The sequence below is a fragment of the Poecilia reticulata genome, chromosome 23 (genome assembly GCF_904066995.2).
Source record: "Poecilia reticulata chromosome 23, P_reticulata-male-v2, whole genome shotgun sequence".
In the NCBI taxonomy this organism is placed as follows: domain Eukaryota; kingdom Metazoa; phylum Chordata; class Actinopteri; order Cyprinodontiformes; family Poeciliidae; genus Poecilia; species Poecilia reticulata.
Genome location: NC_088852.1, coordinates 7804585 through 7818526, shown reverse-complemented (window position 1 = coordinate 7818526; position 13942 = coordinate 7804585). Strand labels below are relative to the sequence as shown.

Genomic DNA, 13942 nt, shown 5'->3' with positions numbered 1-13942 from the left:
CTTAAGTTCTGATCAGATCCTCCTTGTAATGCTTTTCGTCTAACCTTTGTTTCTGTACTGTAACTGCAACCTGTTTCGTGCACCAGACAGGACCACCGAAACTGGCACATAAAACAAGCACAATATTCAAATGGGTTTGCCCTGGACCTACCGTTTCTGTTTTATTAGCCATTTAATGGGAAGGTCTCTGCTACCTGTAGGTGATTGTAATGCAGCCTGTAAAGGTTTTAAGATCCTTGAGATAAATCTGATCATTGGACTTCTGAGAATGTGAAAAGGCTAGAAAATGTTATTTGAGTTTTAAAAAGTGTACTTTGGAGATGCATGTTTTAACACCACATGGCGTCTTCTTTTAAATACAGATCTGCTTAGTTTTCTAATATCGGAAATACATTGCAAACAACACTCCTTAATATACATAAAGTCAAACCTAAACATATGTTTAAAAAAAAATGTAATTACATTTAAATTGAATTAGAAATACTCCGGTAATTCTGTGGAACTTGTAAGGATTATATAATGAACACATTATAGCAAAAGTCGATTCAGTGCCTTGTAGAACTGTCCACACCCCTTGATTATTATTTATTTTTTTAAATACACTTTTTACAAATGAAAATCAAAAATGTATGCTGTGCGTTTGTACCTAATCCCCCAGGATCAATACTTCACTGAACCGCCTTTTGCTACAATTATGACTAACTCTTCCTTCACAACTTTATCCCTGGCTGCCGTGTTCCTTTGTCTTTATGGTATCGTTTGCTCATTAGCGTTGTTTAGCAAACCTCTGAGGCCTGTACAAAAGCTGACATCAAGTCACTCACAGGAATACTTTAATTACCCGACTTATTAAGGCAGTTGGTTTCACAAAATTTTACTTGGAGGTATCAGAGTAAAAGGGGCTTACTGCAAATGTATACCACACTTTCCTATTTTTGATTCATGAAAACAGTTAAACCTTTAATAATTTCCGTTCTACTTCGTAACGATGTGCTACTTTGTGTGTTTTGTTTAATCCCATATCCCAGGATAATACATAATTGTAGCCAATAACAGGGTGCATGCGGGTTATCTACACAGTTTCATTCATAAATAAATTCTCAGTTTGTCTTCAGAGTCTTTACTTCTAAATGCAAACGTCCACTACATGTCGAAAAAGGTTTCCAGCACAACGTGGGTTGGAGTCGAGCGAGCGAAGTGCTTTTCCTCTAGTGATTTCTGTTGCCCTGTTTTTTTTTGTTTTTTTTTTCTTTTTTATTCACATTTCAGCAGAGATCACATTAAGTCCTGGCAGTCACAACGGTTTAACCCGAGCAGTCCTGGCTACACAGGAGCTTCACCCATGCTTCCTGTGTGCGTGAATTCTTCCTGCCCCGATGACTTCTCGTCCTCCTGGGTAGTTGTCATCTTCCGCCAACGCTGCCGAATGCAAAAGAGAATTTGATCGCCCTCTGGTAAGACCACGGAGAGTTTTGTTTCTTAAAGTCGTATCGGATGAGACGAATGCGAACGGATAAATAGCAAAGCTGGAATTGCACGTGTCCGTTCAGCGAAAGCAGAAAAAAAAATGAATTGGGAACATTTATGCAGGAAGGTGTACCTGTTTGATGCTGCCTCTGGTAGTGCAGAACATGTAGATCACGTAACCTGGGATGAGGACCATTGAAGACAAAGCCATAAACCATCCAATCACTTGACCCCACAGCGGATACACATACTTCCCCAACGTCAGGGGGGTCATTTCAAAGGCGCTGAAGGTGAAGACCCCCTAGAAAAGGCAAAACTATTAGTAGATGTTACTGAACCCTGAGGGATCCCACAGGAAATATCCAATGATAATCTCTCATTTGTTCAAAGAGCTGCCTCTTTGAACAAATGAGGCAGCTCTTTTATATCTTATAGTTTATTATATATTGTTTGGACTGATTTTGCCAAATGCTTGTTTTAAGTCTATTAAAATTCTAACCACACATTTCTTTTGATCAGTAGGATTAGTTATTTTCTCAAATCAATTAATACTCTAGTTGTTGATCTGTTTGATCACAAGAGCAACGACGGAGGTGGATGTAAAGGCTGGATTGTTTTGAGACGACATACCAATTACAAATGCGAAACGCAACATTTTTGGTAATTATGTAATTCTATCAGTTTGCAATATAATTAGGGAATCGATCTTCTCAAAAGAAGTTTAACAAAAGCAATGACGTGTTTATTGAGCAAAAAAAAAAAAAAAGGTTACGATCAATAATGGTTCCCATACCAGGCAGATCAGAGGCGTGAAGAAGAGCCAGCAAAGCTTCCACCAGACACACGGCCGATAACCAATCATGTCCTCGATGTTTTTGTAAAATCGTTCGGCTCCTGTCACGTGACAAGCAGCGTGCAAAAGAAAACGGGAGCAATGAGAACAGGATGACCAAAGAGATGATGTCTACGATAAACGACTACTTTGATCCGGTCCAATAATGTCAGCTGTAGTTTTTTTTTCCAGTAGATTCCAAAACGCTTTCATCGTCCACAGCAAAAGATGCGAACGGAATGCATCCTTACCATAAAACCAGGATATGGAGATGGTTTCAAAGAAGACGAGGAAGAGGAGACACATCCCACTGGCAGAGTAGTAATCAAACATCTTGAAGACATACAGACCGCCCTGAGACATTAAAACAAAACGTACATAAGGAAAACACAAGATCAAATCTTATTTCTTTCTCAATAATGTAAAAAGTAACCAGACCAGACTAGAAAAGTTTAAACGAGATTGTGCAGATACTACATCAGCAATGACATATTAATTTGTTTAAGACATTTTATGCAACGTTGCCAATATTTTTGAATGTTGCGTTGTAAAATATTGCTAAGTAAAACAGCTCGAACACCCAGACGAGCACCTGAGTGATGTTGGAGAAGCCAATGACGAAGGAGATGAAACAAACGATGAGGATGAAGATCTTCTTCCTCTTCCTCAACACCAAGGGATACTCGTCCATGAGGGCTGTGATGAATCCTTCAACTGTGCAGAACTAGCCAACAAAGCGTGAACAGAAATTACTCAGACGGCATGTCACACACACGAGGAGCTTGGCCTGCGCCTTTCGACACTTAATCGTCACATTTTACGTTTTTCATCAACAGAAGCGTTGATAGTTTTCACTTTGCGTCTCCTTGTAGAGAAACTTTTTTTTTTGTTGTAATTTGTAAAGCGGCTGATGAATTTATATAGATGCCTTTAAACCTTTTGTTTTATCGACTCGTCGCTTTGCGAAGAACTATTAACATTTTATAAACGAAGCCAAAGATGCTTTATGTTACTGCTTTGGCTCCTTTTATATCATCATAATTTTTGCGATTTATAATGAATTCAAATTAAATCAATACCGTGTCATCTAGTTTAGATTTGAGTCTCCTTTTGTTTAAAACAGCCACCAGTTTCTCACCACATTGGGTCACACACACAAATAAATGCAAAAACTGTAAATGGATCCCCAAAAACACATTAGCAGAAGAAAAACTTTAATTTTCTACCTGGCTGTCCAAGCCGAGCATCATGAGCATGGAGAAGAAGAGGATGGCCCAGAGGGAAGACATGGGAAGCTGGGTGACGGCCTGAGGATAGGCAAGAAATGCCAAACCCGGACCTGTGATGTAATTCAGATCACACTTTTTTTTCCTTTTTTTTTTTTCTTTTACATCCGATCATAAATTTGCATGAGTAAAACTTGAGCAATTGGGGCGAAGGCCGAACGTACCCGACGCTGCCAGTTCCTGCACCGGTTTCTTTGTGATGTAGGACATGAATCCTACAATGGAGAAGATAACAAACCCAGCAAACATGCTTGTACACGAGTTAATGCAGCATACTATGATAGAGTCCCTGAGGAGACAGGATGGGGGGGAAAAAAGAAAAAAAAAGAAACCATGAAACAGGAAAAAAAAAAACTAGAGAGGGAAAATCAAGATGTTTAAAACGTAGATCTCCTGTCCCTACCTGTAGACGTCGTTGTTGTAAGTGTTGTAGCTTCCGAGCGCGATGAGCGAGCCCAGGCCCAGTCCGTAGGAGAAGAAGATCTGAGTCGCCGCGTCCAGCCACACCTCAGATCGAATTAGCTTGTTGAAGTCGGGAGTGATGTAGAACAGGATGCCGTCGATGGCTCCAGGAAGCGTGACGCCGCGGAAGAACAGGATGAACAGCATGAAGTAGGGGTAGGTGGCGGAAAAGTAAACCACCTGCGAGAGAAGTGGAGTTTGTAGACGTGGAAAAGTTACTCTGACTTTGAGGTCTCTACGTGTGCTCAGCCGCAAGTCCTGTTTCTTGAATATGTGATTAATGGAATAACATGGAAAGGGGAGATTTTCTAAAATATTTTCAGTATTTCTTGGCCGCAGGACTTGTGAAACGTGACTTGCAGTTCTGTTGCATAATCATTACGTCTAATTGGTAATGTCCATCAACATCAGGACCTTGGGGGAATCCATTTTTCTCACTTCTCTCTGGCTCCTCACATTAAAATCCAATTATCCCTAGCAGTGAATGTGTAAATGTGTTTCTCCTCACATACTTTGCTTCAACTTGCAGTGATTTTAAATTCCAGGCAGCAGGCTGACGTGTTTTTTTTCTCTCTTTTGTGCTTTTTATATCCAAATCATGAAGCTATATGAGCTAAAGACTCCCACGAGCAATTATTTCAGTTCCAGTGTAAAGTCAAAGGACTTGTTGGGGGTTATGAGTCTTGTCAACTCAAGGAAATTCAACAGTTATGTAATCTTTCAGGTTCAATACTGTTATATAAAAACAGTCAGAATAGATAAATGATTCAGAAAAGTCTTATCTCGATAGTGTCTATCTCTAAAGAAAATACCTTTTAAGGTAAACTTTTGTTCCTACATCAAAGACACAATGTTGTCTATCTGGGCAAACCCATGTAGGGCCACCATGGAAACCACAGACAACGCCTTTTGGGACCCATATTGTTTGCCCTCATTTATCCCATATGGGGCCCATATAGGCATGCTGGCTGGACTAAGATTTATGTGGTAAAAAATGTTTTTATATTCATCAAAATATCACAAAACACCAAAAACGTTTCAATACAAGACAAAGTAGCTTATAAAAATAAACGCTTATTATTTTTGGAGGGTTTTTTTATATGTTAGGCCGTAATCAGACCTAGGTTGCTTAATAAAATTCAGCCAAAAAATGTTTATTACAAGACATTTATCATTTAACTTGAGGGCAATTTTATTATTGTTATTATTAATATTATTATTATTATTATTATTATTATTGTTATTATTATTATGGATTTGACTAGCTTTTTTACTTATTAAATTTCATGTAATTAAAAAAATGTTTTATTGACTCAAGATATCTTTGTCTATACCAAATCACCATGTGTGACGGAAAAGCTAAATTTAAAGACTTTTTTAAGGGCAAAGAGGTATTTTCACAGCCCTGCATCACATGTAATAAATGAATATTTTTTAATTCATCACCTATAATACTTTGTGTACATTTTGTTTCATTGGTGAACAAATGTGGTACATGTTCCAAAAAGTGCCGTTTTTGTGAACAAAACAAGCTCTCTTGGTTTCACGAACCTAGCTTTAAATTGAAATAAGATGTTTTCGGAGAATCAGAATATTCCGGATTAAAGGAAAACCCATGAAACGTCCATGAGACAGTCTCACCTTTCCCGTCCACTCCACCCCTTTCCAGATGGAGAAGTAGACCAGAACCCAGGCCAGCGCCAAGGTGCCCACTAAAGGCCAGCGCAGCTCTCCTGGCGTCTCCAGTCCGTCGGTCATCTGGTGCATGTTGCGTCTGCAGACACACAGTTGCACGCAGAGTCATTTTTAGCTGTTTTACATCTGTCAGGCGGACGCACTGGACGGGTCTAAATCTGCCGACGTACTCCCAGAACTCTGTGACGGCGCTGGTCAGGTTGGTGGTGTCGGTCAGGCTGTAGTTGGAGAAGCAGCTTTCGGTGTTCCAGGGGTTATCGCAGCTCTGCCAAGGCAGCTCCTGCACAAGAAAGTCCAGTCAGACTCCGGTGGGACGTAACATAGCGGGATGTTGGGTAAGACGGGTGATGGGTTAAACAAAGAGGACATTTTTCCAAAGAGAAATGGAAAATCTGCGACTATTAAAACAGCTTCCTGATTTATTAAGCATGTTAAAAAGTGATGTGTCCTTGACTTTATCGACATGCACATTCCTAGTAGCTAAAACTTTCTGTCTGCTGAGATTGGCGGTGAACAAACCTACCGAGCTGAAGGAGTTAAATAAGTAGTAAAGAGCCCAGGCGATTATGATTATGTAGTAGATGTTTAGCCAGAACGACAGGACAACGGCAGCCAAACCAACACCTAGGACATGAAGAGAACTTCAGCAATTCAAGTTTACTTTTCCTCAACCCTGAAACACAACCGTAACCCCCGAAAAAGAAGAAAACGCAAGAAAAATATACATAAGACAAAATAAGTCAAAGCTACTCTATGAAAAAAACATAGTACAAAAATACAGTGTGAGAAAAGTTGTTTTCTTTCTTTTCTTTTTTTTTTTACCTCCCGAAATATTTTAGATCATCAAACAAAATTAAGGTCTTATCACTGTATCTCACAAATTCATAGTCCATACTTTGACTAGGTCAATCCCAACCCCATTTTCAGAGTTTGATTTGCTGGCTTGCTGATGGCCATTTTCTGATAAAAACAGAGTCTAGGGTTCCATCAAATAAGTCATCCAGGTCGTGAAGAAAAACAACCTCATATTCTGAAACAGTATATCAAGTATTGTCTCATTGGTGTACAGAATTTCCCCCAAAACTTCTGGGAGTAATCAGAATGTGTTTTTTTTTGGGGGGGGGGTATGAGGCAGACCTTTATGTGCTTTCCAATCAGGAGTTGTTTTGCTTTCATTTGATGTTGGACCAAAACGCAGACAAAGTATTTAATGAGAGCAAAAAGGCACAAACTGGAACAACAAATACAACAGTACATTTCATAGAAGGAGTCAGCAGAAAACAATGAAGGAGAGGACAGTGACACGGGAGCCATTGGGCTAATCGCAGGGAAATAGAAACAGCCAAGGAAGAGTTCAGGCAGAGGAGAATCAGGGGATGGACAGCAGCTGTGAAGGGGAGCAAACCGGCAGGCTGGGGCAAGTAGGAAGATAAACAAAGCCGAGGCACAGGAATTATAAATAAAGGGGAAAAGAATAGAACAGCAAAGGAGAAAATAAACGATCAACACAAAGGAATAGACTAAAATGACAAGATCTAAATAGTCGACAAAGAATGATCAAAACTGAAACCTAAAGTAAAAAAACCCAAGGATCATAACATATTAAGTTGATATAACTTTTGCTCTTTGTGTCATTTTTTTCCGACGTTATTTTCCTCCTACAATAAATTAGCTTCAAGATCAGAAAACTCTCAAGTTTCATATAGTGAAAAACTAAATAAATCTGTAAAAAGAGGCACATTTTTACAGCGCTGCGCATGACTCCCAACATAAAGCACATTATTTGACATTCACCAGCGCACATAACAGATGAATCAGTGTTATTGCAGGAAAAACGTTATTTTTTTAAGCTTATTCTTCCATCCATTTAAAATGCAAAAATTACCTTTCATCATGGGAATGAGCTTCCACACCCCTAACCCCCCCACGGAGGTGAACTGTCCCAGGGCCGTTTCCAGGAAGAACAGAGGTATCCCAGCAAACACCAGGGTCATAAAGTACGGGATCAGGAAGGCTCCTGAAGAAGAAGAAGAAAACGGATACGAGTAAGCAGTGTGTTGGTTAAATTAACCTCAACTTCCCTTCATTTTAAGCCGAGAAGAAATTAAAACTTGCCACGATAATCCTTGAGGTTAACACTGTTTTTCTGAAGTTCGTTAAACCAAGCCTGTAGATCTCTCTACTTTTTATTATTTTATTTTCACACCAGAAGACGGGTTTAATTCCATTTCTGGATAATTCAAATTGAGCAGGCTCGTCTTCGTCTTGCCGCTGGGAAGGTTTTAATGGTAGGGGAAGAAGGAAATGCCTTCCTAAGCACCTTATTTTGATGAAATGTAATTCAGTGGAGCGATTGCAATCAAATTATCTTTTGAATCAAATATCAGCAGAAAGGAGCGGCTCTGGCCTAAAGGGGACAGTGTGTGTGTGTTTTGCTGTGGTTGTTTGGGATGAAATATTCCAGCATTATAAATTCACACATTTAAGCCTCGAGCCTCTGCATCAAAGAATATTATTATCACTACAAAGCCTTTTTGTACACATGTGGTTCTGCTGGTGTCGTTGTTCCGGTTTGCTCTTACCTCCACCGTTTTTGCCACACAAATAAGGAAATCGCCACACATTTCCCAAGCCGATGGCATATCCCACACACGACAGCAGGAAGTCAAATTTCCCCTTCCAGCTTCCCCTGTCAGGAGGGGCTTCCTTTTCCTTCTTTTGATCTGCAGGGGGCGCTGTGGAGACCAGGTCCTCGGAGGGGACGGCTTGTTTGACCTCTGACGGGGAGTTTAAGTCCACTGTACTCTGCCCGGTCTTCCCCATCGTGGGACCGCTCCGGTCCAGATAGGTCAGGGAGCTTGTTGTCCTCACGGCCAGGGATGGAGCTGAGTGTTGATGTTGGACCGGTTTTCTTACTTGCGCTAGGCCGCCTGGATCTGGACTTGGGTGTGCTGACTTGAGATGTGCTGCAAGTAAAGTTTTTATTGAGATGTTGCCTACACCTTTTCTGTACAACTTTAAAAAAGTATCAACAATAATGTAAAAATAAGAATGACATTAAATGTTCACTCAGTAATTTATTGGAGTTGTATGATAAATCAACACAAAGAACACCAAACTTTTGAATAAAAGCTCGACAACAATTTCTGCATTTCCATCTTGGCACGAGATCTAGAAATGACTACAAGAATACCTCAATTGTTGGTCAACATTTTTGATCAATCACTGTATGTTTCATTATTTAAAACTCCTTGTGTTTGACACGTCTTTCTTTTACACCGAATGTTAAAATATAAATATAAAAAAATATATAGTAACTGCTTTATTTTCTATGGACGGCTATATCACAAGTGACAAAATTAGTATAAATAACAGAACAATTAATAGTGTTTTAGGGTAATACAGATGATTTAATCAAAGCAATCATTCACCACACATTACCGTATATCTTTATCTTTAGTCTTTCTGTCAATCCGGATGTTTTTTAATTGTTTGTTACAACTAATATCAGGAATTGGTAAAACAAAAAAAACGAGAAATATAGTAGAAATTAGGGTTTAAAGTTTAAAGAAAACTTGTACTAATAAACTTGATAAAGTCACCTGCACAATTCAGTTGTTGAAACAATGTGAGCAAGAACGAGTCTACGGTTCAGTTTCTGAAGAACAACGCATTCACACTAATTATGTTTGCTGTTACATAATCCCACATCAGCAGCCTGACCCTTGTGAGGACTGCTCATGTTTGCAAATATTGACTGACCTAAAAATTGTTCAGATTGCTTTATGCAATTGAGGTTAATTATGGATCACTTGATGAACTGTAAAGCCCGCAGTAGGACGTTCTGTGAAATAAAACTACCAGCCCCAGAAGAAAATAAAGTAAATAATTGAGAAGACATTGTGGGAAGGAAAGTAACAATTACCAGAGTGAAAAGATTCCTGCACAGACATGAACCGAAAGGCAACTTAACCAGAAAAAAAGCTATTTCTTCAAAAGCAACATAAAGTTAAAATGCACCCACATGTAAAGAGGATTATTTTTCGAGAAACGTCTTGCAGTTTGAAGGGCTTGGCCACAATTCTCATCCTTAGATTTGGGGAATTAAACTTGAAAACCTAAAAACACAATTCTAGTTGCAGTACAAGTGTCAGCGTCATCTTGGTTTGGGTGTTTTACTGCTGGAAGAACGCTTCATGAAAATAGACGGAACTACGAGGACAGAGCATAAATTTGGAAATGTTAAAGCAACATCTCAAGACATCTGACGGAAGGTTAAAAGTTTGGCTGCAAATGGTTCTTCCAAACTGGAAATGACCCAAAGTTATATTGTCTGATTAGTTTCAAAGTAGCTTAGGAACAACAAAAAAAATTCAATGTTTTGGAGAGGCCATCGCAAAACCATCTAAATGAAAAGGTGTCTGTGTGAGAAATGTGTTCCAAAAACATGACTTGGTTTCACTGTTCGGGGCGATGATGGAAAATAATTGAATGGAGCTTGTGAAAGTATAGCCACGATGTTTCACACAGGTTGTATAGTTTAGAAGGCAATCAAACAGAAATTAACATTCAAAGCCAAATTTGAATTTCGTGAGGCCTTCACTGGCAATTGTATTTCTTATTCAAGAACAACCTATGCACACAATGTCATCTTACCTCGGTTGAAAACTCTGACAAGCTGAGTTGTCAACTCAGGAGGCAGCGTATAGAGGTCTGTCCTACCTGTTGGCTCCCCAGCTCCTTCGTCAAGTCATCCACTTCAGTTTCCACATCAGCTGCTCCGGTAGCACAAACCATCAGTTTGAAAATCCTAAGACAAACACGAAAAGATTCACATCAGTCCGAAAGGCCTCGACGATTCACCAACATATCTGGGAGCCCCGTGTTGGATTTCGAAACTCTCTAGTGTGTGCAATCATTTGAAGGTGGCAGATCCTGCAGCTGGTTATCGAACGCTTGGTAATAAAGTTCGACCTATCCACTTTGATTACAGCTCCAGTGTGACTGGTGAAGCCCTGCGGCCCTCGGGGGGCTGGGGGGAGTTCGAGGGGGTTGAGGGGGAAATGCAGTACGTCAATTGGTCAACTCTGCTGGGGGGGCGGGGGTGGGGGACTCTTGCAGCCATGTGAGTTTGGGCATTGTGGATTAGTGTTTGCTGCAGTCAGCTCTTGCCAGCAGTGTTACCATGGCGTTTCTTTGCACAGAAGGATCTGATGAGTTGAAAGACCACGTGGAGTTTGGAAAAATGAAGCCAGTGGTGGGAGCTGGCAGAGGCAGTGGATATGTATGGGCTCAAATGAGGTCATGGCAGTATCAGACTCTGGTAAATGTGACTCGACTGGCCAGGGACATGGAATGAGCACAACTTTTATGAGTATAAAAACAAATAAATAAATAAAACATTCCCAAGATCAGTCGTTGCTTTGGATCAGTAGTTGCTTTGGCATTATCGAAACACGATGCCAAAAACCCGATTTGGCGTCTCGTTCTGCCCGCAATTTTCCCCACGTAAATCCAAATATAAAAGCACAGACTCAATAAACGACTGTTACATACAAGGTTTGCAAAAGTCCATGTTGAACTGTTTTACATTTTGTCAGGCTACAACCACAAAACTCATTGTATTTTATTGGGGCTGTGTGTGACAGACCCACAGAAAGCGGTGCATATGTGAAGCGGAAGCAGAATGTTTCGGTAACACTTTATTTGAAGGCCTTGTGCTTATGACACTGTCATAAACGTGACATAACACATGCCATGAACATGAAGGAGTCGTTATTCGGTAAATAATGTCACATTTAATGCAAATTTGATCTAAAAGCGTCATTATTTATGAAATAATTCACTAATGTGCTCTAAAAGATTGGCCACAATCCTGATCCACTGCGTCCTGATCCATTTTAGGGTACATGAGCTTACTCACGTTGTAAAAGGCAAAAGGATTTTGAACAGAACGCCACTTTAATTCTAATTAACTATAATGGACCACAGGCTACAGGGCCTTTTTAATTATTTTACCTTCAGCTCAACAGTATCCTTAATAAAATTACTTGATGTAGATATGAGACTGTTTTTTCTCCAGGCAGGTAACTTCTTGGCTTTTTACGATCACCAGTTTTAAATACTCTGTTACTATCCTATTAGGAAAAAGCTAATTAAACATCATCACATGCCATTATTGAGAAAGAGGATCGCTGGTCAGGTTCCAAAAGCCGAAGATTAAAATCAAATTAAAGGTGATAATTACACTTACGTGAAAACATTGCTGTAAAAAAAAAAAAGATATTTTTTAAAATAATCTCTGGCAAGGTTTATGATCCATGTGGACCAAAGTGATGATAACTGAGCAGGACTGGGCTTGTCAAAACGGATCTTCATCAACTTGTTTACAGCATCCCACGATCAATGCAGCCTAATTATGCATCCAGAGCGCCAACTGCCTAGAATAATAGGGAGCAATTATGGGGGCGACAGAGGATGGATGTTGGACAGAATTTCATGGAAGTTTGAATTAGGTTTGAGCTCCGAGGATGACAAAATCTGGGCAGGATTGACCAAGGTTTATGGTAGTTGTACATATTTTACGCCGGTCGGCTGGAGCGGGATGTTGACGTACGCATTTTCCTCCTCGTGTAAAAAGTTTTTATGTTTTATGTCAGTTTAGATTTTCTACATTACGTATTGGGGAAACGGATTTCTTTTTTTAAATAATAAAAAAAAAACTTTAGCAAAACATTAAAAAAGCTACTCAAAATCATTTTTGCTTCCAAGTTTCCCTATATCATTCGTAAGTTTCATAAAGGTTTAGGAATCTTTGTCGGCGTCAACCTGTGACTTTTAAGAAAGTAGCAAGCATCAAATGAAAGCAGCTCTTTGTGATCTCAACCAAGAAAAAACTGAATCTGATTAAATGTCACTGAAACATTCGTGTGATTTATATACTCTCATGTAAACGTCTGGTTTCAACACTGTTCTGTTTTATCAGCTCAGGAATGTGAAAATGTACCTCCAGCTTCACTTAAAGAAAAAAGTGGGGTGGAGAAAAAAAAAAAAATGGCGTCTTTGAGGCCTCCTTTGCAAGCGTACTTTAATTCACAGCACGCGTTGTGGCCTCCGAATCGATGTGGTGGCCGGTATAAAGCAAGGAACCCCCAGAGGCAATTGGCATGCATAGATAGGAGGCTAATATTCCCTGCGTTTCCAGGACGACACGTGCCGCATGCATTTTCCACAGGTTGAGGACGAACGAGGGGCGAGGCCCACTGCAGAGAGGGAACGGCTGTGGTAAGGAGAGGGAAAGATTGAACAATGAGAAATCTCTGCGAAGGCGAGCGAGGGAAGGTATAGAAATTGGTTCAGAGGCAAAATGAAAAGAGATAAAAAAAATTTTAAAAAAATTGGGAAAGTTGATACATGGCTCTGGTGCCAGTGTAGATAAGCAGGAAAAATGGATAAAAAGATACAGAGGAATCGGGAAAATGCCCGTAGGACACGGAGAAAAGCTTTTTCTTTTCTTTTTTTTTTTGCTACAGACACAAAAGCAAAACTACAAGACAGAGTACATGAGATAAAAGAGCTGACAGTCCTGCACTGAATTGTCTTGCATTTACAGCTGGTGTGATATCTGAATCCAGTAAAGTTCCACTAGCTTCTCAGAAGATTGGGAGAGAGGAACTGTGGTGATGTTTCACTGGTCTGCTCCTTTAATCCATCCTGATCTGCTTTCATTACACCACAGCGATTACAGATGTCTCAAACCCTTTACCTTTTTTTTTTTATTATCTGCCTTGTCGGGTCTGGTGTCTCCCAACTTCTGGGATAACTCAGTTTATACGTAATATTCTAATTCGTTGAGATGTACTAGTACATGGCAGTGGTTTTTCGTATCCGGGCTTTTCCGATATGACTCTGAAAAGATGCGCCGTCCTTGTCCGCTCGCGCAGGAACCTGGCATTAGGTTGTAATAATCTCATAAAATGGATTTACAATCCCTGTTTTAAGATGCGTTTTGGACAGAGGCCCAGAAAATGCCATAACTCAGAGGCTGTTCCGATTGGTTTATTACATTCACTCTGAAATCCACAGGAAATACATGTTGCTTGTAGGACATTGTGACATGACCAGCTGTTTTAAAATATAAGGCAGACTGGGAGCTCAAACAGTAACCCAGGATTCTCATTCTCATTCTGCGTGGTGCTTT

At 39.9% G+C, this 13942-nt stretch overlaps 1 protein-coding gene across 1 annotated transcript; it reads right to left on the bottom strand.

Moving 5' to 3' along the window:
- Positions 1–1229: 1229 nt before the first annotated feature.
- Positions 1230–10794, bottom strand: slc6a1l (solute carrier family 6 member 1, like). Its single transcript, XM_008400642.3, has 14 exons — positions 10465–10794; positions 8325–8708; positions 7628–7759; positions 6266–6366; positions 5913–6022; positions 5689–5821; positions 3989–4227; positions 3750–3874; positions 3526–3638; positions 2892–3023; positions 2551–2653; positions 2261–2361; positions 1601–1768; positions 1230–1419 (listed from the first exon to the last, which is right to left on the bottom strand). Exons 2-14 carry the CDS (start codon positions 8563–8565, stop codon positions 1324–1326), a joined length of 1794 nt encoding a protein of 597 aa, XP_008398864.2. The 5' UTR covers positions 8566–8708; positions 10465–10794; the 3' UTR covers positions 1230–1323.
- Between the last annotated feature and the right edge of the window lie 3148 nt (positions 10795–13942).